The following is a 26,125-nucleotide window of genomic DNA, read 5'->3' as shown; positions in this document are numbered from 1 at the left end:
GCCTCCATTTCCCCGTCTGTCAAATGGGTCTAATAATAGTGCCTACCACCCAGGATGTGAGGATTAAACAAGGTAATATATGAAAACTGTTTACCCTTGAGCCTGGCACAGAGCTGTCAGTCCATGGCAGCTGTTGTCGTCACCGCCATCACCATCTGCAATTCTCTAAGCAGACACCAGGGGAGCTGACACCCAAGACACTCCCAGGAACCCTTCAGGAACGTCCTTTGAAGACCCCTGAACTCCATGAGATCAGAAGGCCCTTTGATTCTCGGGGACTCTGAGTCTAGGAGTCTGGGTTAAATCTTGGCTGCCAGGCAGGTCTGTGCTTCAGTGGCCCCATCTGTGCAGTGGGGTTGGCAACAGCTCTTCTGCCATGAGCACGTCAGCTGAGGCTGGAGGGGAGAAGGGCGGAGCACGTTTTGAAGGAGCGTTGAAGAGAAAGAGGAAGAGGGCAAAGTAATGGCCCCCAGGTCACTGCAGCACCCCCTGCAGACAGAGGTGGGAGAGACACCAGCCCTGAGCCGCCACCTCCCAGTACCGGTAGGGACCACTTCTGTTCACCACCCGTTGGCCAGAACTGGTCCTGGGACCCTGCCTCACTGCAGAGGTTACTGAGAAATGGAACAGAGCATATAGATTTTTTGTGAGCACCAACTTCCTATGCTGTAGTCTTAGTCACCACTGGACCTCAGCCCCTGGCACGTCGTGTTGGTTGAATAAATGCATGATGACAGCACCCACTCTCATTTTACAGCTAAAGATGCTAAGACCTCTAGTTGGGACATGTCCTGACATGTGGCTCCTTATTGGACTCTGACTTTATTTTTACTTTGCTTCGGAGAGGAAAACTCCAGAGGCCTTGTCCAGGGTAAATCAAGTTCCCAAGTAAAACTTTAAAATAATCCCTTTATCCTCCCAACTTCATCTTATCCGCTTGGTTTTATGATATTGTGATATAATAAGAAACGCACATTTGCTGTTTGTCCCTGGTTCCCGGCAGAGAGCTCATAAAACCCTTGCAATCTCCTGAGCGATAGGGGTGAAAGGAGCATCTTTTGGTGCAATATTTGGTCTGACACAAGAGCTTCTAAGACCCTTAGAAATCCTGGAGTGATAAGAGTGGGTTTTTTGTATGCTAATGAAATGACTAGTGGCTGGAGCCCCAGATAGCTTCAGGGTGGGGTCTGGTCCCCAGAAGGACGACGGCATGATTAGAAGGTTGGAACCTTTAGCCTCTGGGTAGGGAGAAGAGCTGGAGATGGAGTTATCACCAGTGGCCAATCATTTAATCAGTCACTGCTGTGTAATGGAATCTCCATAAAAATCCTAAACTCTGACATTTGGAGAGCTTCTGAGTTGGTGAACACATGGAGGTGCTGGGTGGGAGGTACACCCAGAGGGGGCATGGAAGCCCCGTTCCCCCCCCGCCCAATACCTTGCCCTATGCATCTGATCCATTCGGCTGTTCTTGAGTTGCATCCTTCATAATAAACCAGTAATCGTATGTAAGCTGTTTTCCTGAGTTCTCTGATCCATTCTAGCAAATTATCGAACCTGACAAGGGGGTCGTGGGAACCACTGATTTATAACCAGTTGGTTACATGTCCCAGTGGCTCAGGCTTGCACTTGGCCTCCGAAGCGAGGGCAGTCTCATGGGGCTGAGCCCTTAGCTTGTGAGAGCTGATGCTAATTTCAGGTAGTTAGTGTCAGAATTAAGTCGAATCGGTGGATACCCAGTTGGTATCCAGAAAGTTTGAGAATTGGTTGTTGGTGTGAAAAAAAACCTCCACACGTGTGGTGTCAGAAGCACTGACACCAGTAGATAAGTAGATAAAACAGTTGAGGTTTGTGTTCAACTCAGATGGCCTGAGCAGTAGGGCCCTGCCCTCTACCTCCTCATACCTCCAGCGTCCACCGTGGCACCAGGCACACGGTAGAGGCTCAGTGAAAGTTTTGGAAATGGATGGATTTTTTTTTTTTTTAGATTTTTTTTGATGTGGACCATTTTTAAAGTCTTTATTGAATTTGTGACAATACTGCTTCTGTTTTATGTTTTGGTTTTTTTTGGCCGTGAGGCATGTAGGATCTTAGCTCCCCGACCAGGGATCGAACCCGCGCCCCCTGCGTTGGAAGGTGAAGTCTCAACCACTGCACCGCCAGAGAAGTCCCTGGATGGATTTTTTGTAAACTTCCCCTGTGTAAACAAAGGAACAGCGTGGAACAGCAGAGTCGCTGGGCCTGGAAGTTGTCTGGACCTGGGTTAAAATTCTAGCTCTGACCATTCTAGCGTGACCATGGACAAGTTAACTCATCTCTGTGAGTCTCAGTGCCCTTACCTGTAAAGTGGAGAGACCACCGCCTCCCTGAGAAATGTGTTTGGAGAGTTAAGAAAGATTCTGTATTCGGAATGTCTAGCCCCGGGTGGGTGTGCTGGGCGTTCAGTCTCTAGGAGTACAAGCAAGGGTAGAAGTCCCGAGGAGCGGGCCGTCGTGTATAGTCCCAGCCCTGCTCTGGAGGGTGGGCTGGGCCTCACCCCTTCCCAGGTGTCTGGGTTGTTTCTGTGGAAAGATGCTGGGCCCTTGGAAGCATGGAACCATCCCCACCCCGCCTCAGTAGCACAGCTTGGGGGGACTGGGTTTGCCCAGATCTGTTTTTGAAGACCTAATGATTTTATTCTCTTGCTTCTGATGGCCTGTGGACGTATGTTGCTTCATCTGCACCATCATATTCAAGCATGTGAGGTAGCTGCCAACTGATTTGAGAATCGAGAGATTTCACCTCATAGTCCAGATTTGCCGCTTCCCTTAAAAAGCGGGGAGTGGCTCTGCAGGGCCCCGTCCCCCCGTCGCAGTGGTCTGCGGGAGCCTTCTTCGCCAGCATTGCTGTCGCTCTTGTGTCTCACGCATCAGGCCTTGGCCCTGGCCCCGCTTGTGCCCCTGGCCGCTGAAGTGTGGGTGTGGCTGGCGGGTGTTGGCCTCTGTCCGCCTGCTCTCGGGAGGGACGCAGCTGCCTCACCACCTTCTCTTCCTTGGCTTTGAAGCCTGCTTGTCCCTCGCAGCCGTGTCCCACCTGAAGGGCCTCCCCGGAGGGCGTGATGACTGAGCAGAGCTGAGGAAGATGGGCTCTCGAGTCCGTTCCTGTCCTGGCACTGCTGCTCCTCAGCTGTGTGGTCCTGGCCACAGTACTTAACTTCTGTGAGCCTCATCTATGAAACGCACTTGGAGTCAGCAATGATATTCATAAGCGTCTCCACTCAAGTCCTGGCATTCGACACGCACCGGCTGGTATTAACATTTTGGCTCCATTTATGCCTCTCTTTGCCCAAACAGCCGTATCAGCCTGTGGCATCAGCAGTTAAGGATTTATACTGATCGTGGAGGCTACACCTAAGACAGAGATGGCCCCACGTAACGCCGCTGCTGCTGCCGCCAAAACCTTCTCTAAACCAGACCCTGTGTGACCATCGCACTTTCAACAGGCTGTGAAGGGTCCCGGGCGTTGTGGGGGGACGCTCTTGGCGATAACGAGGAAGTGGCTCTGTGGGTGCCATCTGTCTGCCCAGCGATCCCCGCGTGGTCGGGAGCCAGCACAGGCAAAACAATTGCATGAGGAGAGAGAAGGGCCCCATGGAGCCCGCAGGAAAGACTGGACGTAAAATACATGCGAGCACTTTGCATTTCTGGTTGGGCTTTTACAGCTCGGTCTCAGCCTCTGGAATTGTTGGACTCGGAGATTTTCAGAGCAGGGCACATCTGAACCAGGATCCCGCTGGGGTTTTTGGGTCCAGTGGAGGGAGGTCCTGACAGTAAACAGGTGCAGACAGGAAAATACCACATCTCTTCTTTTTGATTTTCCTCTTTGGACCTCACGTACAAAACAGCAAGTTCATGCTATCGCCCAGCTCCTGATACGTGGATCTCACTGTCCACTCTGAAACCTTAAGCCTCAAGTTCATCATCTCTTATCCCGTCAGCCTCCTGCTCTTCTCGCTGCCACAAGTAGCTGCTCCGGTGTGTTTGGCTCAAGCTATAAATTTGTGTGTTTCCTTCTAGAATATGTTGCATTATTCATGTTCTTAATTGATTTACATGGCATTGTGCTAGAGTCTTCATTCTTTCACTGTTTTCACCCAGCATCCTGTTTACGCTCTGCTCGTGTGGCCGTGTATGCCTGTGCTTTGCTTCCGTAACTGATCAGTATGTTTGGGGGAGTGTATCCACCACAGTCCGCTTGTCCTTTACTCCAGAGATGCCGCCAAGTGGCTCCTGATTCCTCCGCACTCAGACGCAGCGCGGCAGCCAGTCTCCTTGTATGTGACCCTTATGGTCCATGTGAGAATTTCTCTGGGATAGATACTCAGGCTAGAATTTCTGGGCCGCGTAGTGTACCTTTTTTTGTTTTTTTTTTTTTAATTTTATTGAAGTATTGTTGATTTACAGTGGGTCATGTAGTGTACTATATTTAATTTGACCAAATACTGCCAGACTAAAGAATATGGTAGTTTTAAAGGCAGAGGAACCTGAATTGTGTCTGCTTCTAAAAAGGAAATCACGTGTGTTGAGTGTCTACTGTGTCCTGGGAACATATTAACTCATTTGATCACACAGTAATCCTCTGGGACAGGCACTCTTAACATGTGTGTTGCACAGGTGGAGGAATTGAGGTCCAGAGAGGTGGAGTGACTTACTCAGGGTCACCCAGCTAGACAGTCGCTGGGATGAGCCTGGCTCTGAGTGATTCTTGTGGACATACCATGCTGCTTTCCTAAAGAATCCCAGGTCCTAGGCCTGGCTTCCGTAAATTTGTAGAAAGCGTTCTAAGTTAAGGAGCATCTAATTAGATCAGACGTCTGAAATTGGTGGCTTTGTGTGCCCTGCACTCTTGTTTTGTTTGATCCACCTGGTCTTTAAATCTTTTATAATTTTCAGTATTTAAAAATCTGGGATTTCACAGAAAAATCGAGGTGACCTGGCAACAGTGGGCCCACTTTCCCATGAGGCAGCAGTTGCTGGGATTAAAGTCGTGGCTGACCCTGTCCCCACCGGCCCCTCCTGGCCCTGGAGCTTGCAGCTCTGGGAAGAGGCATTTTTGCACGAGGGCAAGGACTTTATTTTCCGCTCTTGAGTTCTTCCCAGTAAGTGCATGAACCAGCCTTTCGCCCGTCCCCGACTCAGCTGTCCAGCCTGCAGTTTCCCTTGGCTGCAAAGTCAATAACAGAGAAAAATAGGCTTTAGCTGTGACAGAGCCTGCTGCTCTCCTGCCAGGAGATCATTTGTTGTGTCCTATCTGGGACCCAGCCTGTGCCAGGCACCACGGAGGGTGGAAGAGACATTGCAGATGGGCTCCCACCTGTGGCGGACAGGCCACCGTATCCAGCCCATCTTGAGCAACAGAGGCTGCTATGAAGCTTCTGTCCGTAACCCCCCCTCCCACAGAAGGTGGGGTTCTGATGGTAGGAAGACGAGACTTCATCCAGACACAAATACGTAGCTCTGTGCTAAGAGGAGAGTTTTTAGAGCCATGGTATTTGGTTCACCCCATGTGAACTGAAGGACTACTTTGTTTTTTTAATTCCTGTTTTTAACAAAGCTGTAGGGCTCCTGCTGTTGTGAACACATTGACCCTAAGAGGCAGGACAGCATCCTGCTTATGGGCTGAACTCAAGACAGACATGGCTCTAAATCCCAGCTCTATTCCTCCCTAGCTGGGTCACCTTACTTCTTGGAGCCTCAGTTTCTTCATCTGCAAAATGGGACTATTAGTATCTACTACACAGAGCTGTAACAGGGGTACATGGAAATAATTCAGGTAGACACTCCACATCGTGCTCAGCACATAGTAAACTTGCAATAAAGGGTATTACTATTATTATTATCGTCACTTTGAGAAGCACATGGGCGGAGAATGTCAATGTACCTTGAGCCCTGGAGGTGGGGATGGGGGCGTGGGGGCGTGTTCCTTTTCTGAAATAGAGACTTGCTTTCTTTCCTGTGTTTGCAGTCAAGATGTGGAATGGGCATGCCTTCATTGCAGGTGGGGGTCAGGACCTATCTTCTGTTCTGACATTTAGCGTAATTCACTGACATCACGCAAGTGCTGTTTTACAGTCTCGAAGCTATCACACATTGTGTTCCCTCCTTGAGCTGCCCAGCCCTGAGGGTCTGATCTGTTTCCCCCATTTTAGAGTAAGGTATCGTGAGCAGTGGGGCTTGTCCGTAGCCTCACTCGGGGCTTTTTGAGCAGAGGAGGAGGGTCTCTTGGGTCAGCGGGAAGCACAAGCTTGGATTTGGTGTGGCACTAAGCCCCTGGCCTTTCCCGTGAAGCAAGTGCGGAGAGGACTTTGGGGTCCGTGGTGTCCCCTTGAGTCTGCCCTTTCTCTTGCTGTCACAGGCAGCGTCTCACCCAGAGGCCATCAGAGCCTTGGGCCTGCCGACAGGGTCGTACAGCTTCCTGTGTGTCGTATGGGAAGTCCTGTTTCAGATATGATGGGGGAGGTAGAGGCAGTTAGGTCTTCAGTAGCCCCTTGCCCTTCCCACAGGAGCATTAGCATATGCCATTGATGGAGGCAGAGGACCTGGCTCCCTGATTTTCCAGATCCATGGGCTTGGGCAAGGCTCTTCCTTTCTCTGCACCTCTGATTCCTCATCTATGACACGGGGGTGATAGTAGAACCTACCTTGGAAAGTCGTTTTGTGGATGAAACCAGATGGATGGGTGTAAAGGACTTAATAGGCACTCAAAAGTCAGCCGCTGCTGCTGCCGCTGTTATTGTTGTTCTTGCTGTCGTTCTTTATGCATCTATTGTGAGGATGTGTTTAGCTTCTTGGGAGTTTCTGTTACCCGTTAGAAAGCGGTGGGGTGGGCGGTGTTCATGGTTTTCTTTGCCTTCCCCACACACAGTGTTCCGCACAAAATAGGTGGTGGCGATTTAACAAGTCAGTGCAAAAACAGGAGTAGGGTTTGGATCAGAAAGTCCACAGTTTGAATTCTGGCCCTTCCCCTTTCTGTATGGCCTTGCAGAGGGTGAGTAGCCTCTTCAACTGTCTGTCACCGCCTCCCTCCCCCACCCCATCCCTGTGCGGCAGGGATGAGCCTGCCTGGGGTGCTCAGTGGTTTAGGGTGTTATATGCACTCCCAGCTGTAAATGTGCCTCCTGGCTGTAAAAAGGTCACTGCCTTTAAGAAATGTTGATCTTCTCTTTTAAGTAAATATTATTGAAAATGTTACCAGGTGAATAGGAGCAAGGGCTCTGATGTTGAACCACCTCAGCGCAAATCCCAGCCCCATCACGTTCTCCTTGTTGGCTTTGGGCTTTGATGGCATGTAACATCTCTGAGCCTCAGTTTTCCCAGCTGCGAAATGGGGATAATAATTCCAGCCTCACTGGAGGCCACAGGAGTAAATAGCTAAACTCATGTAAAGCACATAGAGGGATCCATGTTACATGGCAGACATCAAATCGTCAACTCCTTTCTATTCCTGCCCTGAGTCTTCATCTCCGGGCCTCCTGAACCCCCAGCATGTGCACCTGGTCTCTCTCCCAGACCCTCTGCACTGACTTCATGACTTACCACCTGCCTCTTTCCAAAGCCTGGCTGCTTCAGTCCGTACGCCGCCCCCCACCCACTGAGAAGATTTCACCCCACACCCTGAGCCCAGGCTCTCCTCACTCCCTTCAGTCACTCCGTCTGGATGCCTTTCCTCCCGTCACCGTCTGCTGAAATCCCACCCACCCCTCCAGACCCAGGCCGGAAGTGCCTGCTGATTCCCAGCAGCCCAGCTCAGAGGGAGCACCCCCCCCCCCGGCCCCAGGAGCTCTCCTCCTGTCTGCCACAGTTTTGTCACTGGCCTCCCGGCCTGTTGTCCACCACTGGCCCATGAGCTGACACCAGGACGTGTCATCTCATCTCGGGGCCCCCAGCACAGGGCCTGGGCTGTCACTGTTGGAAGAAGGAAGGGGCTCTCGGTTGCGACCTCCGTGAGGGCATCTGTCCTGCTCACCTCCTCTCGCACCTGCCCATCACAGGCCCTGGCGTGAGGTGGGCACCCGGGGCAGGCGTGGATGGGCAAGTGGAACCTCCTCTACTCTGGTGTCTGGTAGATGCTGGAACATATGAATGAGTGAGATGCCATTCATGCCTTTAGGGCAAGAACTGGGTGTTTTTTCATCCCAACTAACTGGGCCTGGCAGGAGAGGTGTCAAATAAATGTTTGCTTGGATGGATAACTGTGTAATATCTCCGGGACTCAGTAAATGTTCCAAGCAGGAGACGCTGAGCTCCCCAGGGCTAGACCTGTTTCCTGTCTTTCTCTGTCCATCCCAGCCCGTTACCAAGCTACTTGCTTGGTAAATGGTGGCCCAGCTGAGTCGCCGGGGGTCAAGTAATTCAATTAACAGGACTTTGCTTCCCTGTCCCTGCAGGAGGGGCAGTGACTCTGGCCTCTAAATTAGTGGGTATCTGTTGAGGTTTAGGGCCTGAATTTCTCACCAAGGGTGCCTTAGAGACACATGGGCCTTCCTTTCCCCTCCTCTGCCATCCCCTCCCCGAAACCACTCCAGAGAAAGCCCTCGTCCTTCCCCTCTCATTCACACCTGGTACCATCCAGCTGCTGATTACTTGGAAAAGAACTTGTTAAACAAAACTTGTTTAAAGCAGCCAGGCTGCTCCCCATCTGTTTGACCCAGACGAGAACATCAGGACCTCCATCCTGACCCCCTGGAGCCCACTCTCAGCGTAAAGGTTAGGAGGAGACTTCCCTTTTTTAAGTTCACGATTTTATTATTTCTGAGTAAAGCAAGTGAAGCTATTTGGTGTAGTTTTGCTAAAATCACCCAATCAGACGCTTATCAGAGGGGCTCAGTGATGTTTGGGAAGCTGCTACGAGGGTCCTTCGTGCCCGGCCATTCATTGCTCTCAGAGGTCTCCGTCCAGAGTGTTTAGGGTGGCAACAGCAGTCATTGTCTCTTTTCAGGTTCCCATTAACAAGTGCATGACGGTCACCCTGGAAACAACCCTCAGGTGTCAGTGTTGGGAACCCAGGCATCACCCTTGAAACAAAGCCGAGTTCATGGGTTGCAGCATTTGCCCCAGGATGACAGGATTGGGCCTGCGGTTCAGATGCGCTGCACCCACACCTCACAGCCGACCCACACTTGAAAGAGGAAGGGCAGATTTCAGCATTCCAGGGACAGAATAGAGTAACCGGGACAAAAGAGGGCCTTTTAAAACTGAAGCATCTTCTTTCCATTCTCATGGAAGGAAGAGCTGATTGTCAGTCTCTTGCTTAAAATACCTGTGGCCCTGAGGGTAGAGTCCAGATTCTCTAAAGTGACTTCCCAGGTCTGCCCCTGCCCTCCCGCAGCTCCCTCTCTCTCGGTGCCCCCTCTGATCCTCAGTCCCATGGTTCCTTCTGGCTGTGGTCTTTGGAATCTCCGGGCGGTTCTCTCCCTCTGTCTTAGAGCAGAGCACAGGCTTACTGGGGCCGAGTCCTGTCTGCACCCCTCGGTCGTTAGCATCCGGGCACTGGCCCTTACCCGCTCTGAGTCTCATCTTCTCTCTCTGACATGGGAATACTAAAAAGTACCTGTCTCAGTGGGCCTCTGAGAATTCAGTAAAATAACATATAAGTGTGATCAGCCCAGTGCCCGGCAGAGAAAATGCTTGGTAAAAGTTAACAGTAACACTTTCTCCCCCTCCTGCTGCTGCTGCTGCTATTATGATAACGATTACATCACACGATCCCTGGGGAGGGCCCACGTGCCCGTGTGCTCCCTACACACCCCCGCAGCAGACCTTGTACGCACCTTTATCCTGTGTTCCTGGCTTTATAGCGCTGTTTTGTAATGATCTGTCTTTTCCATCGACTGTAAGCTCTGTGAAGGCAGGATCCGAGTTGCATTTATTCCTTCACTCACAGCACCTGGCTCACAGGGGGCCCCCGAGGAGTATCTGTCACATGAATGAGTGCATTGAATAAACGAATGCAGGATTCCAACCCATCAGCACGTCCCACCTGGGTCGTTGACTCTAAACTAGAACTCGAAGTCACTCGCTAATGCTGGGCTCCTTGGGAAGCTAGTCATTGTTCTGGAATTCTCGAGCCATTGAGGTGCCCTGAGATCAGCTGATTCTGCAGCAGCCTTTCTCGACAGGGCCCTGAGCTGCCTGCTGTTCCTGATGGACAGGACCTTCCGTTTATTTTATAAAACACCATGATAGGGCTTCCCTGGTGGCGCAGTGGTTGAGAGTCCACCTGCCAATGCAGGGACACAGGTTCGTGCCCCGGTCCGGGAGGATCCCACATGCCGCGGAGCGGCTGGGCCTGTGAGCCGTGGCTGCTGAGCCTGTGCGTCCGGAGCCTGTGCTCCGCAACGGAAGAGGCCACAGCAGTGAGAGGCCCACGTACCGCAAAAACAAAACAAAAAACAAAAAACACCATGATATCCTTAGATGAAAATAAAAAGGAACTCTGGAAGTGCAGAATCATGGGGAAGGTCCCCTTCAAGAGGCAAAATGTGGTCTAGAAAGCACTGTTGTCAGGAACGGCCCAGGAAAGAAAATATCACAAAGCACAGGGGGCAGGGGGTCTGAGCATCAGTTCCAGGAACTGTAGCTCGTCATCTTGTTCACAACATTCCATCATTTTAAAAATAGCTCTTATTCATTTGATGGCGTCTTTATCTTGTTGAAGCTCAAAATAAAACTAACCTTTTCTGGAGGGAAAAAAAAACACTCCCACGAAAATAGTCCCGAATGTTCTTTTTATTTTTTATTTTATTTTATTTTTTTTGCAGTACGCGGGCCTCTCACTGTTGTGGCCTCTCCCGTTGCGGAGCACAGGCTCCAGACGCGCAGGCTCAGCGGCCACAGCTCATGGGCCAAGCCGCTCCGCGGCATGTGGGATCTTCCCAGACCGGGGCACAAACCCGTGTCCCCTGCATCGGCAGGCGGACTCTCAACCACTGCGCCACCAGGGAAGCCCCTGAATGTTCTTTTTTAAAGCGAGGACAAACTCCCAGTTCTATTATTAGTCCTCAACCATAATTGACAATACTATTATGATAGGAGTGCCGCACAAGACGACAGCAGGGCCACGGGCAGCGAGGACTCATTAAGCGGCCACCAGAGGCGTCTGGCAGATTCCACGAGCTGGGCTTCGGTCCAGCCCATCACTTCTAATGCTGCGTTTTGGCTGCCGCCTTAGGAGCGCAACCAAAAAGCTCACAAACGTTCCTTGGCCCTTTAAGTGCTGGCCCCTGCCCAGCGGGGCAGGCCCTATGGGGATGCTCATGTCCTCCCAGGGGTCCTGGGTGACAGACGGGGTCCCTGCAGGACCAGCTCCCTGTCTTTGCTCACTCGTTACCCGTTGTCTGCCCTTTACTCCCTGCCCACGGGGAGCTGGGAGCCGGGGGCGCGCTTGCAGCTGCTTCTGTCCATCCTTCTCCCGGGTCAGGGGGCTTTGTCGTCTCTGTTCTGGCCTTGCTCTCCCCGGCGGCCTGCCTTGCTGCTCCTCAGTCCACCTCCCACATTTCTAAGTTCCTGCAACAAATGCTGATGGGGCTGCTGTGATCTCCAGGACGCGGGGCGTGTTGCTGGGGGGGTGCGGCCGTGAAGGGAAGTGGTCGGCAGGGCACGCTGGGGCCACGTGGAGAAGGTTCCTGTGAGCCACGCTAAGGGTTTAGATGTGCGTGTTGGGAGGGGGCAGAGTTCATGGGACGCCACTGAAGAATTCCAAGCAGGGGAGTGGCGTGAAAGAGCTCTCTGCCTCAGGCTGCTCTGGCTCATTCCCCACCAACAATCTTTCTAAATGCACCTCCTGGGTCCCACCCGCTTCAGCTTCTTTCTTGGTCCACAAGGCTCCAGCTCCAGCCCTGGGGAACCGCTAAGCCTAGCCACGGGGCCTGCCTTCCGCTGCTCCCGTAAGCTACACTCCTTCTGCCTTTGGCCTTTGCGTTTGCTGTTCCCTCCGCCTGGCATGCCCTTCCCCCACTGAGGGCACCCACCTAGACCCCTGACAGGTGTCTGTCCTCCAAGAGCTGCTGGAGCAGCACCTTCAGGAGACCTCCCCTGAGTGAAACGCTCTCTCCGTTCCTCGTGCAAACCTCCGGCACGCTTCCCTGATCACACATGGATGGCAACGTCCCAGCACTTGCCCCTGCTTGGCTCCCCACTGTATGTCTGCCTGCCTGTCTCCACGCCATTGTACACATAGAAACTCTCTGAGGAAAGCTTCCTGGCTGAACGTCCAGAATCATCAGCTTCTGTCGCAGAGCCTGGCGGGCGATGCTGGCTACCGGGCGCTTAGCCTCGGCTGCCATGAATGACGTAGGCACCATCCTAATCCCCAGTTTACAGGTGAGAAACCCCAGCTCTGCGTGGTTTAGCTGCCAGACGGCAGAGCTGGCCAATGGCAGTGCAGGCCGTTCTTCTGCCTGAGGGAACATCACCTGGAACGTGGTCACCTGGAACATGATCGTCTCACGGGGTGGCTCTTGGATGGCTCTGTAGGGCCTCAGGCAATCCAGGTGGTACAAATTTGGGGTCCCACAGAGGCCAGGCTGGGGGCGGGACTGAGGAGAGGAGGCTGGGTGGGATGGTAGCCCTGTGCTTCCAGTAATGAGGGCCATTTCTCAAGGGAGGCCAGAAACCTGGATCTGAGGCAGATACACATTGGTTTTTAATGTTTTTAGGCCATTCAAGCTGTTAGCAGCTTGTGGTGAAAAAGGCACCACCCTCTTCACCTTTTGGTCAGAACCCACCTGATCCCTGAGGGGGAATCTGATCTGAACGAGGCTGCGTTCAACCTGCTGGAGAATTGCCAGCTTCATTCTGGGATGGAGTCTGCCCCTTTTTAAGAAATCTCAGAAGCAGTAGGCACATTTGAAAATTCAGACGTTCAAACACCGACCAGGTATGAGGTAACACCAACAAATTATCGTTCATTTTGTTCGAGGTGATCATGGTATTGTGGTTCAATCGGAAAGTGTTCTTAGTATTTTAGAAATACACCTTGAAGTGTTGAGGGGTAAGATGTCACGATGACTATAATTTACTTTGAAACACCTTCGCAAAAAGGTAAAAATGATGTAACGTGGAAAAGGGTTAAGACTTTATTAGATAAAGGGTCATGGGGGTTCATTATACCATTTGCTCTGCTTTTTGCCCTAATTTGAAATTTTCACAGTAAAAAATGAAATGACAGTAATGGGAAAGAACATAGGCTTCCTTGAGTTGTTCTGAGATCTTCCCGGCCCCACTGCATCCTGCCAAGTTGTGTGCGGCCACTCGAGGTGTCCATACCTCCAGGATCATATTGAGCCCCAAAGGCTGGACATCTAGGCAGAGGCTGGCCGTCAGCATGCCCATCCCCTCAGTGACTCGCTTCCTTCTGCTACAGCTGACGGGCAGGTGCAAGTTCTGTGAACTGCATCTTGGCTGGGAGATACCTGCAGTTTAGAGGACCTGTAGATTTTTCTTATGTAAATTGGAGAGTGTCTTCTGGATTGAGGGCAGCTCTCACTGCTCACCCATTGATGACCTGGGACCCTGCTCAGCCGCCTGCAGGTCTTGAGCCCTGGGGCAAGTTTCTTACCCTCCCTGAGCCTCCGCTGTGCTGTAAAGATGCAGTGCTAGGAAAGTGCTGAGCGCAGAACGTGAATAAAGACTCCACAAATACCATCGCTTGTTCTGAACAGCTCAGGTAGAAATTGCTCGGCTGTCAAACTCAGATTACTGCCATGTTGGGTTTTCTCAGGAGCTGGCTGGGGTTTCCAGGGACTGCCTAGCTTGAGGAATCAGTAGGATTTGTGATTCCTCCAGGGTGATAACCTTTCTGCCAAGTCCCTGTTGGCCCTGGGACCTGGGCGAGAAGAGGCCCAGGTGAAAATGGGCAGATTCGACTCCTGGGTAGGATCCTCTGACCTTCACTTTGGGGGATCCTCACCTTCCTAGGACCCCATAGCCCAGCCCAGCCCCACAAGCAGCACAGGGAGCCATCCCCAGCCTTCCCTTGGTGCTTAGAGAGTTTTGAGCGTCCTCCCCCCGTAAAAGGAGAAATCTTCACGAGTTCTTCCAGGGATGACTAGCCCCTTTCTTGCCTTCCTGCAGCAAAGCCTCTCGAGCCATCCTTGAGGGTATCTTGTGCAGATTGAAAACCAGGCCCGATTAGCTCCTTTGGGCCCTAACCTGGCATATTGACCACCTTCCCAAGGAGGAGCGTCTAATTGCTTAACGATGGGTTGAAACTTGGAGACCGTGGAGCGGACTCTGGTATCAGATGGGTGAGCGGAGCCGGAGTAGCTGAGCTCCAGCTGAAGACCACGGCTCTCCTAGCCTGGTGCCTTCACTCCCCGCACTCAGCGCCCCTCCAGCCAAGCTGCAGGAGATTCCAGCCCCAGAGGGGGGCTGCGCTGGCGGTCAAGTTGGAGCGGCCAGCAGCAGTGTTTGAGCGCTGTCCCCCTCTGGAGAAACATCTGGCTGAGGCAGTGCACCAGGGGGTGGTTTCGGGTGAGAGGACCTTGATGTGACCTTGAAGTGTCCCGCAGGGATCAGCGGCTGCTCTGTGTTCCTTCCTCCCCCCGGTACTCGGAGGAGGATTGCCAGATGAAAGACAGGATACCCCGTGAAATCTGAATTTCAGATAAACAATGGATAATTTCTTAGTGTAAGTGTATCCCAAATATTACACGGAAAGGGTTTATTGTACAGGCCATACTTGAACCCTGAAAAGTATTGAGTCATGAATAGTGAGAAATTCATTGTTTATCTGAAATTCAGATTTCACGGGGCATCCTGGCTTTTTATTTGCTAAATCTGACAACACTTAAGAGGGACTCTCCCTGCTGTGCTCCGGCCCTCGGCAGGGCCTCGTGGGGAGGGCATGTCCTGGGACGTCTCTGAGCACATGGGCTCATTCTGCACACTGTTCCCAAGCCCCAGGCTGTGGAGAGGGGGGATGACTGCACTGCTCCATCTCTGGGGCCTCGTGGGCGAGCGGCCCGGCCCCGCTCTGGGCTACAGTTTCCTCGTGTGTCCTGTGAGGCTTCTCGTGTCCCTGTGAAGCCGAGTGACCCTGTTCCTTCTGCCGCCCTCGCTCTGCTCTCCCCTATTCACCCCACTCAGCCTTCAGTCTGGAAGGAGCGTCACTTCCTCAGAGAAAGCCTTTCCTGCCCCACACCGGCCCTGGTTTCCTGGTTCTAAGCCAGGCCCCCAGGGCAGCTGCACATGAGCAGGACAGGCTCCAGGCTCTGTGGGTCCCAGGGCAGCAGGCAGATGTGAGGTCCCTCGTGCCAAAATGATTGAGTTTCCACATGAGGACAGCAGATCACCACCCAGGTTGAGTTCTGACCCTGAGGGACTGACCAGAGCACACACCTAGGAGCTGGCCCTGCCGACGAGGGCCAGGCAGGGGCCCTGTGCCTGCCCCGGGGCGCACTGAGCAGCCCCGGCCCGGAGTAGCCCTGGGGGTGGGACTGCGCTGCTACCTCTCCTAGTTTTTCAGAGAAAATGGAATTTGTTTATTAATGAAATCTTTCTTAAATAGTGGCAACTGATTCATATTTCAGAAAATTCCCATGAAGGCAAAGTTAAGCATCCTCTCTGGAGGGTGGCATTGAGTGTGATGAATAGTTACATGCTGACCTGTGTGGCCACTGGATTTATCGGTGTCTCCCCCACTGGCCCCGTGACCTCCACCAGGGCCACAGCAGTGACCCTCTGTGTTTATGGTCTGTCCCGGGTCCCAGCACCATACTCAGCACGTTGCAGGTGCTGAGATTTCATTCATTCCTGGGAACACACTGCAGGAAGTTTCGTGGACCTGCCTTCCCCCACTTAACAATAATACTATCACGAGCATCTCCCATTATTAAACATGATCATACGTGTAAAGCCTGAGGCACCCCTTGCACTCGCTCTGGGTGGTGATGATTGATGGTTGCGTGTTCTCCGGGTCGTCCATCTCCGAGTGGGTGAGGAAAGCATAGCTGAGCACACCTGTCTGTCCGTCTTCCCAGGACGCCAAGTTTGTGGAGGAACGCAGGAAGCAGCTCCAGAACTACCTGCGCAGCGTCATGAACAAAGTCATCCAGGTGGTCCCCGAGTTTGCCGCCAGCCCCCAGAAAGAGACCCTGGTCCAGCTGATGCCCTTCTTTATGTGAGTACCGGCTGCGTTCATGTGCTCCGCCCCACACCTCCTTCCTTCTCTCTCCGGCGGTTGCATGTGTCTGCGTCCTGGACACCCCAGGACCCGGCTGTGCCCCAGAGCCTGCGAGGTGCTGATGTGGAGACTTGGGTCAAGGCATCTGGGGGTTTAAAGGGCTCACGAGAGAATGAGCCCACGAGTGAGCATTGTCGATTTGAGGCTCGCGAAAAACGCAGGGCTCTGTGGTTTTATACTTTGGTACATTTTGATCAAAGGAAAGCTTGCAGCTCACAGGTGTTCCAGAGCTAAAGTGGTCTCTGTCAGGCGTTCTTCAGCATGTGGGCAGTGAACCCAAGGAAACTTCTCGCAGACTCCCACTGGTGCCGACTTAGATTACTTTCATGTTAATGTTACCTAAGTATGAACCAACTTAAAACTAGGTATAAATTCCTTGTTCTTATATGTCTTATAAAAGTAAAAAAAAAAAAGAAAATTAAAGAAGTTTACATGTTAAGCACTTACAAAATCATTGCAATTCAGAATCAGCAGTTAACAGAGCGAATGCTACTTTTTCTGAAACCAAATCTTTGCTCACGACAGTGTGCAGCAGCTTCTCCTGACCTTGCCACATGCCATGTACCGCGCCGGTGGTCCGCCTGCTGACCACACCTCCCCCGCCATGACTTTCCTTGGGTCACGTCGCTGGGAAACATGTGTTTGGGCCTCACCTTGGGGGCAGGTGGGCCTCACTGGTGTCACTACGTTATCACTGATCAGTTCCCTCTGTTCTCATAAGTCTCTCATCACACCGCGACATTTATACCCTTGGATTCAGGGAACCCAAATGATGAAGCATCCTTAGTTTTTATAAAGTCTTCAGATGCCAGAGAATATAATTACACTCGACCCTTGAACAATACAGGGGTTAGAGGTGCCAACCCCCCATGTAGTTGAAAATCTGTGTATAACTTTTGACTCCCTCAAAACTTAAATACTTATAGCCTACTGCTGACCTTACCAATGACATAAGCAGTCAGTTAACATACAGTTTGTATGTTACTTGTATCTCTACATTGTATTTGATGCATTCGTGACATACCTAGCTTTTGCTTAATTTTTTCAATATTTCTAGGCTATGCAGTTTATCTGCGAGTTTTTTTCAAATTGTTGCAAATCTCCAAAATTTTTTCCAATATATTTATTGAAAAATATCTGTGTGTAAGTGGACCTGTGTAACTCATACCCATGTTGTCCAAGGGTCAACTGTATATTATTTCTAAAACGTTACCATCATGGTGGGAATGATCGATGTAAGAATCCGTATAGCTAACCTGTGGGCCTCTGAAAGTGGGTTGGGACTTGTCACTTGAAAAACACTGATTTGCTGGGATGAAGCAAGAGTTTCCTTTCCCCAGAGCTCTTTTAAATGGTGTGCTGAGGGCTTGGGGATCTGTTTTGTCCTAACGGTGATGCTATGACCCAAGCCGGGGCTTATTTCTGCGTCTCTCTGGGGGGGGAACGGTGTGCCTTTGGCATCACACTTTCCAGAATTTCCAAGTTGAACTTGCAACCGGACAGACATCGGCAGGGCTGCCCCTCTTACCTGCTTAGGGCTTTGAAATTGCAGTGAAGCCACTCGCTTATGTCTTTCTAATTGTTTCAGGACCTTTATGAGAAGGTATAATTGTACTGTGCTATCTGTGATAAAAAGATGCCTTTTTTCCCCCCCAAACAAAATATACCATATGGAAAGCTGAATTTTTCTTTTTCTCAGTTATTTGTGATGCTAGGGCCTTGATCTTGCTGTTTTGAAAATGCCACTATAGTTCATGAGAGGAGGTCCCCTTCATCTTTTAAAGGCAGCCCCCTGGCCTGTGATGAGTGTTGGAAATCAACCTGTCACTGAGTCAGGTGTGTTTTGGCCAAATTTCCTGATGAAAATTGAATCCGAGAGGTAGTCCTGAGACCCCAGTACTAAGAAAGGTTGCCCACCTCACGTGTGAGAAGAAGAGGCTGCCTCGTACGGGAGAGCTGGTGCCCCTACTGCCAGGGCAGGTGGTCCAGGCAGCTCTGGTGGAGAGTGTACCAAACATCAGCCCGCCGAATTGTGACAATTGCACTTTAACTCAAGTGTCTCGGCGTGCTGTGAAGTCCCAGCCACTCTGGTTGCCATTGATGAGAGCTGAGGGAGAAAGCGTTGTGCCTAATTAGCAGAGAGAATGTGAGGTTCAATTTCATGGGCTTTAAAAAGTACAAAGCATTTTGGTAGGAGATTGTGGCAAGAGACACAATATTGACACGAGACTCTGGACTCAACGTGGGTCTCGACCCCGGTTGAAGTTAAACAGCTTGCCCTTCGGCTTTCCTTGCAGTTCCACAGTTAGCTGCCCTCTCCTCCTTTGTCTTTTTTGAGTGAGATGGGATTTCAGGTTGGAGCTTGCAGATTGTGTCATTTGGGGGTGCTGGAAGGTGAGCTGCAGCCCAGTTTGTCCATGCTGGTGAGCCTCCACGTGATACCTTCCTGTCTGTGCAGCCCCAGAAAACAGCAGGTCTGGTGTCACAGCTCAGAATCTCACCCTGAGAGATTCCTACTTAAAAAAACATCTCTCTCAACTAAGGAAATAAACTCCCCAAAGTGTGATTATTCTAATCTTGACAGATTTCCTCAGGTCTTTCAAATGCTGATTCAGGGCCCTAAGGATCCCTTTCAGCTACTGAACATGAGTGGACTTGTTGACTAAGGATGGCCTTGCCCGGCTTCCTCCCCTCGCTTATTGAGCATTTACTATAAGCTCTGGCTGTAGGTTTCACCTCATCCAGTCTTCCTGAGAGCCTGTTAATTAGGTGGACACCATATCTTCATTTTATTACATGGAGCCTTACAAAGTTGCCAATGAAAGGGCAATTTCATAAGGTTCCACCTAATACTGACAAGGAAAATGAGGCCAGAGAGGTTACCTTGTGACCCCATGGTTACCTACCAGCACATGGGGGGCCCGGGCTGTTTGGTGCCAGAGCCCATGGCTTGAGGACATGGGTGACAAACCCGCAGCCTGTGGATGGAGCCTGACCCTCCAACCTCTTTTATTTGACTATTCCGGTGGGGTTTTGTTATTTGTTGTTGTTGTTTTTCTTTTTTTAATATCTATTTTATATATAGTAGTATGTATCTGTTAATCATGGACTCCTAACTTATCCCACACTTCACCTTTCCCCTTTGGTAACCATAAGTTTGTTTTCTATGTCTGTGAGTCTGTTCCTGTTTTGTAAATAAGTTCATTTGTATCATTTTTTTAGATTCTGCATGCAAGTGATATCATATGATATTTGTCTTTTGCTGTCTGACTTACTTCACTTCGTAGCGTAATCTCTAGGTCCATATTATTGCTTTTTCTTTCTTTTTTTTTTTTTTTTGCGGTACGCGGGCCCCTCACTGTTGTGGCCTCTCCCGTTGTGGAACACAGGCTCCAGGCGCACAGGCTCAGCGGCCATGGCTCACGGGCCTAGCCGCTCCATGGCATGTGGGATCTTCCCGGACCGGGGCACGAACCCATGTCCCCTGCATTTGCAGGCGGACTCTTAACCACTGCGCCACCAGGGAAGCCCTATTACTTTTTCTTAATTAAAGTGTTGCCAACATCAAAAAATTAGAAGGTATCATATTTTTTTAAAAAATCATATATCAGCCTTCTCTGGAAAACTCAGAATTGGTCACACCCTATTATGGACTGAATGTTTGTGCCCCCCCCCCCCAAATTCATATGTTGAAGTCCTAATCCCCAGTGTGGTGGCATTTGGAGATGGGGCCTTTGGGAGGTGATTAGGGTTAGATGAGGTTATAAGGGTGGGTCCCCATGATGGGATTAGTGTCCTTAGAAGAAGAGGAAGAGACACCAGAGTTCTCTCCTCTGCCACATGAGGTCACAGTGAAAAAGCAGCCATCTGCAGGCCAGGAGGAGAGCCTTCACCCAGAACTGAATCTGCTGGCACCTTGATCACGGACTTCCCAGCCTCCAGAACTGTGAGAAATAACTGTCTGCTGCTGAAGCCGCCCGGTCCGTGGTATTTTGTTATGGCGGCCAGAGCAGGCACATACCCACCTGCATTCCCACTGGACCACACTTGGCTACAGTCAGACTGTGCTGCCCTCTCCGCACTGAGCCCGCCACTCTGCTGCCTCCTGCGCACTGAGCCGAGCCTTCCCTGCCATTCGCTGTTAGCGTTTGGCTGTTTCTCTCCCATAGTCACTCGCATTACCTGCCTGGCCCCCGGAGACACTTGAGTTTGTGGTGCTGGCTCTTACCTGCTGCTCAGCAATATAGGCTTTGACTGTGAGGCACCCATGATGCACTGCTCACACTCTGTGCTCCAAAGTGTGTTCAACAAGCTCATCCGCTGCTGAGCGTCACTCAAGGTGGTGCCTTTCCCATATGGGGCGAGAGACGGAAGGTGTACAGGGGATTAAACCTAGTGGGTAGAATTTGCTCGTTTTTCTTCACCAAAACCCTTAAAACCTTCAGGCTCAGGCAGCCTGGAATCCGGTATTCCATGGCACCTGCTTTGACACACACGTCTCCATTTCGTCTTTCCTTTTCACTGTGTCAGTATTTCACTGTGTTCTGCAAGGGGCAGCATGACTTCCAAGGATTCTGCCATCTGCACAAATCTGAGAGTTGAAGAATCAGCAGGTTCAATTTTTTTCTCCAGATCTCTCTGCCGCCCATTGCCTTCCTTGCTAATGCCAGCAGCAGTCTGAATTAGAAAGTAGGACAGTAGGAAGTGGGCCATTTCTTTCCCATTTTGAACCCTGTGTATGTCTGGCCCACGTGGGGACCAGAACCTGCCTCCAAACTAGTGAGCAGACACCACCCCCTAATGCCCTCTTCCTCTGGGGGCCCCGTGTTGTTTTCATCCTCCTGGCGTGTTGGAGGGAAAGGCGAGAACCCCAAGATGTGACACATGGCAGATGTAAGCAGTTACTTAGGGAAATGTCAGGTGCTCCTTTGAAGGTGCATTATCGAAGGGAGACCAGGATTCCAAGAATTCATTCTGCGGAACTGGACTGCAGATCGGTGAAGACTTAAGTGATTTGTGGTGCTGTCATTTAGCACGTTATTAAAACGTATTTCTGCAGAGTCATTCATCCTTGAGAAATGCATCGTGTTCTGCCATTCCGTGAGGGGAGAGGAAAAGTTCCGGGGGTGGAAGCCAGAGTAATGTAGGTCACAGCACAAATTCTCTACCGGATTCTCAGCAGAAAACACAGTCGATGTTTTCCCCACTCCCCACCCCCATCTGCTGCCATATTTACTCTCAAAGCTGTTAAATATATTTTTGCTGAAATAGGAGCTGCCATGTTCTCCCAGCGAGCGGGGCTTTGGCGTGGGGTTGAGACGCTTCAGCCTGGGTAACACCAGGATCACGTGGACCCCGGCGGACACGCTGCTTTGCCAGGGGCGCTCACAGGAGTCACGTGGTTCCTTCCTAGGACCCTAGACCCACGTTGCTTTTGTGGCTGATCCACACCTCCAGGTTCCAGAATGGTCTACGGCGGCCAGAAAGGGGTGCAGATCCTGTTCAGAAAATCTCAGTTGTGTGGCCAGACTGGCAGACTGGTTAGGTGTGGGCTGTGCTTTAAAATAAAACACCAATGTGAGTGACTGTTGATGGGAGGAGTGCGCCCCAGCTGGCGCCTCACCCGCCGCTCCCTCTCATGTCGCCCCTGGACCTGCTTCGCTGACGTACCTCAGCTTCCTGGCCCTCGAAGGCAAATGAGCCTGAGACCCCTGGTGTCCAAATGGAATGCGTGGGAATTTGGGAGTCAGCGCTGTTCCACACTACCTCTGCCACGAAGGAGGAGGGTGATCTCGGGCAAGGATCCAGCCTTTCTGGGTCTTAGTTTCCTTATGTGTAAAATGGGAAGATAAGTATTTGACATCACTGTTCTGCTGGGATGTTAGGTGAGGATTCTGTGTGAGAGCAGGATACAGCAGCTTCTCCGTGTCAGTGGCCATTGATAACGAGACTCGTGAGAAAGACCAGGAGAGAAACCCCACAAAAACCCTACAGACATTTCTCCATCTGTCTCTTCATCCATCCATCCGTCCGTCCATCCATCCATCCATCCATCCATCCATCCATCCATCCATCCATCTATCTATCCATCCATCCATCCATCCATCTATCCATCCATCCATCCGTGTCTACAGGTGAAAAACTGGAGTGCCAGGAAATTTAAGTGGGTTGCCTAAGGTCCTTGTGAGAGTAAATGGCAGGCCAGGGCAAGAGTCCACTGTGCTTCCCTGAGATACAGGGCACATAGTAGGTGCTCATGAAATGCTGATTTATAACATGAATTATTCTGAAAGTCAGTTTTTCCCTTCCTCCTTCCCCTGTGGGGATCTCTCATCTAGATGGAGCGACTCAGGGCCTGCCCCAGGGAAACTGGGTGCGACAGCTAGGCTCTGGCCATTCTGGGAGCCCAAGAGCTCAGCCGGGCCTAGATGGCAGTGCTCCCCACTAGGGGCCAGGCCTCCCCTGCAGGAGGATGCCCACTCCTCAGAAGCTCGTTACCTGGAGGCCCCTCCCCAGGGAGACCTGCCACCTTGTCGCCTGGAGAGATGATATGTAAAATGGCACTTAATCACCTCCATCTGCCCGCCTGGCTATTTCAGGGGCCGTGTTAAGGGATGCAGAGAAAGTGCGGTCCCCAGGGTACTGGTCTTCCACGCCCTCAGTGCTCCCACCCACAGCGATCAGAATGAATCACTCTTTCTGAAAATGACCAGGGCGACAGCTACTCTTCTCTGATACGGAGATGGCCTCCCTAGCCCCTGTGCATCCCACCGGTCATAGTAATTATGTTCTACTCCTGCCATTTCTTTTCTGTTTGGTGGTGAAGTGGGGAGAGGTCAGCTCTACAAAGAGGAGGGAGAAGAGGACGATCGTGCAGCTTTTACAAGTCCCAGAAAAAGTGGGGGAGCCTGGAGCATCTCCAGGGCAGAAACGCTGCTGAGCGGATGCACGGAAAGCCTCTGTCAAAGGGGCTTGTGTTCAGCAAACACCTCTTTCATCCAGTCAGTGTTTATTGAGCACCTACTAAGGACTCAGCAAGCACTGGGGATGTAACAGAGAACAAAACAGAAAAGAGAGGATAAACCACCTTTATGGAGTCGGGGAAATGGAAAATAAACGTATAATACACTGCTAAACAAGGTCTTTGAAGAAAAGTAATGCATAGTTAGAGGCTAGAGAGTCACAGTCGCATGGGCAGTGTTTCCACCAAATGGTCAGGAAAGACGTCTCTGAGAGAAGACCTTGTGAATTTCTGGGGGAAGGGTGTTCAGATAGAGGGAACAGTAAGTGCAAAGGCCCTGAAGCAGGAGCAAGCTTGGTGTGTCAGGTAAGGCCAGTTTGGCCAGAACAGAGAGAACAGGGGAATGAGGCTGGAAACATCACCAGGGCCGTATCACATAGGGCCTCGGAGGCTGTAACAATGACTTTGGGATTTACTCCAGACTGAAGGGTTTGGAGCAGAAATGTGGCATAACCTGGTTTGTGTTTTTAAAACCTCACTCTGGATGTGGGGTAGAGAATGGAATCGGCGGGGCCGGGTGGGGAGGCTTTTGTAGGGCCCAGCAGGAGGAGGGCGGTGGCTTGGCCATGGTGATTGGACCCTGGACATATTTAGGACTGGTTGTTGGGAGTGAGGGAAGAGAGTTATGACACACCCGGGGTCCTGACAGACCAGGCAGATATAGAGGTGCACCAAGTTATTCCATACGGACGGCCCTGTATTCAAGTCAACAAATGTCTCCTGAGCAGCTGCTCCATGGAGGCCCCTGGGGTAGTGGGGAGGTTGGTGGGGGTGTTATTACACATAAGACTAAGACAGCGCCCCAGCCCTCAGGGTCAGCAGGTGTGTGGGTCATGTTATCATTCCATGGCAGCATTTCTTTCCCTCATTCCTGTTTTCATTCACTAGGAATTTGCAGAATGCCTAGACAGGTGTCATACTGCCCTGTTCGTAGCCCAGCTCTGCTATGGACTAGGTGTGTGGCCTCGAGCAACTAACTTAAGCCCTCCCGTGCCTCAGAGTCTTCCTCTGTACAGTGGAGATGTTGCCAGCATCCCTTCCTGGGGCTGCCGAGAGGGTTCCACGAGCGCATGCATGTCAAGCTCGTAGAACAGCGCCTCGCATATAGTAAGCTCTGTATGTGCGTAACTATTTTCTACCAGCAGAAAGGGAGCACGGGAAAAGGAGAGTCTGGGGAGCAGACGTTTTGGAGGAAGTGATAAAATCATGGTATTAAAAAAAAAAAACCTGAAACGCAACAGAAAGATATAAGAAGGAGAAGTAAACATCACACCCCACTCTGCTATGCATCGTGCCCCCCACCCCTGTGATCGCTGTCAAGTTTCTTATGTAACTTTGCAGAAATCGTCAATACTTATGTAAGCCAAAGCCAGGCTCTACCCAGCCCTCTGTAGTTTGCCTTTTTAATTTAATAAAGCTGGCTCATTCCCTTTGAAAGCTACAGAGTACTCACTGCAGTGGCTGTTTCATAATTTATTTCACCATCGCTCCATCTGAACACTTAGGAGGTTTCCAGATTTTTCTCCCTCAAACAGTATTGCCAGGGATGTTTCAAATAGATGTACTAGATGTACAGTTTGGCAGGTAGGTCTGTAGAGTTTATTTTTAGAAGCGGTTCTGGCTCAGGGGGCAGGTACATGTTTAAATTTTGACAGATATCACTAACCCCTACCCTCTCATGCCAATTTGATACTCACCATTTTGTTAGGCATGAAGGGGGAGATGTTCTGTCCAGATATGCAGAACAGCTGCAAAGCTCGGGGGGCCCTCTTCTCCACTGGCGGAGAGCAAGCGCTGCCCTTGTGGCCAGGACGCCCTGGAAAGCAGGGCTGGGAGCTGGGGGTGGAAGGTCTTGGAAACCAATACCATCTTGGTCTCCGGGAAGGGAGCCCTCGCAGGTCTCTGAGCTCAGGTCCATGCCTTAGGAGCATCCCACTGGCAGCTGGGAGGTGGGGGAGTGAGAGTGGTGGGGAGATGGGGCAGGGTGCTTTCGTAAGAGTCGAGAGAAAGGGTGGGAGGGCCTGAGCCAGACGATGCCAAGATTTTGAGGCTAAATATCTGGGCAAAGGGGACGGAGGGGAAACTGGTTTGGGAGCAGCGAGGTGAGCATGAGGCGTGGGATTTAGAAACCACTCTCTGGGGGGTCCTCAAGGCAGGAGAGAGAGCTGAGCGTCTCCTAGCATTGCAGCCTGTGGCTTGGCATCGGGCGTGAATTCCTGACTCCGTTTCTCAGGAAACATAAGTTTTTCCAGGTCTCAAGAAAGATGTCAGGAAATCAGGAAAAAGTATTGTCATTCTCCTGTGAAAATTAAAGTGTAACAATCCCTGGTTTGAAGGAATCCACGCCGATGAGGTAAAAGCGAGAGCAGGAAGTGCCACGCATGGAGTTGAAGGCAAAGGTCGACGGTTCCAGGAACCGGGACAGGAGCTCGTAGGAGAGGAACGGTCATGATCTACCTACTTAGTCTTGCCTTTAGCTGATGCCATGTCATAAGTAGTGTGTTCATGGCTCTGTCTGCTGCAAACAATGAATCATTCTTGCAAATAAAATAAATACTAATACGTTTATGTACATAGTATACGGCTGTGAGTGGCATTCCAAGAAATACGTTTTGGAAGCACAAAAAGTCCTTAAACTGGCAATTTCGACACAGGAGATTCGCATGTTGCATTATTATCCGAACATGACCCAATAGTGTTCGCTAGCATTTCCCAGCATTTGAATATTTGCTCCAGGCTACGATTCTTTGTGAAATACCACTGAACTTAATATTTCTTATTTATTAAGCAGATCATGTTAGAGTTCCACAATAATGAATAAATAGTATGAAGAATGTTGGGACTATTTTTAGGAATAACGTATGAGTTGGGGAATTTCCAAGA

General features: G+C 51.0%; 1 protein-coding gene across 4 annotated transcripts in view; it reads left to right on the top strand.

Annotated features, from left to right (window-relative positions):
* Nucleotides 1-26,125, top strand: part of SNX29 (sorting nexin 29) — a 552,359-nt gene that overhangs the window by 477,582 nt on the left and 48,652 nt on the right. For 3 of the 4 annotated variants that reach the window (XM_067706614.1, XM_067706617.1, XM_067706618.1), the window contains one exon: nt 16,019-16,158. The exons of the other annotated variant lie outside the window; for it this stretch is intronic. In XM_067706614.1, the coding sequence (XP_067562715.1) occupies nt 16,019-16,158 (140 nt within the window). The remainder of the gene's footprint in view (nt 1-16,018; nt 16,159-26,125) is intronic. 4 annotated transcript variants of the gene reach the window in all.

This window comes from Pseudorca crassidens, chromosome 15, assembly GCF_039906515.1.
Source record: "Pseudorca crassidens isolate mPseCra1 chromosome 15, mPseCra1.hap1, whole genome shotgun sequence".
Lineage (NCBI taxonomy): Eukaryota > Metazoa > Chordata > Mammalia > Artiodactyla > Delphinidae > Pseudorca > Pseudorca crassidens.
This window is presented reverse-complemented; position numbering and strand designations above follow the sequence as displayed.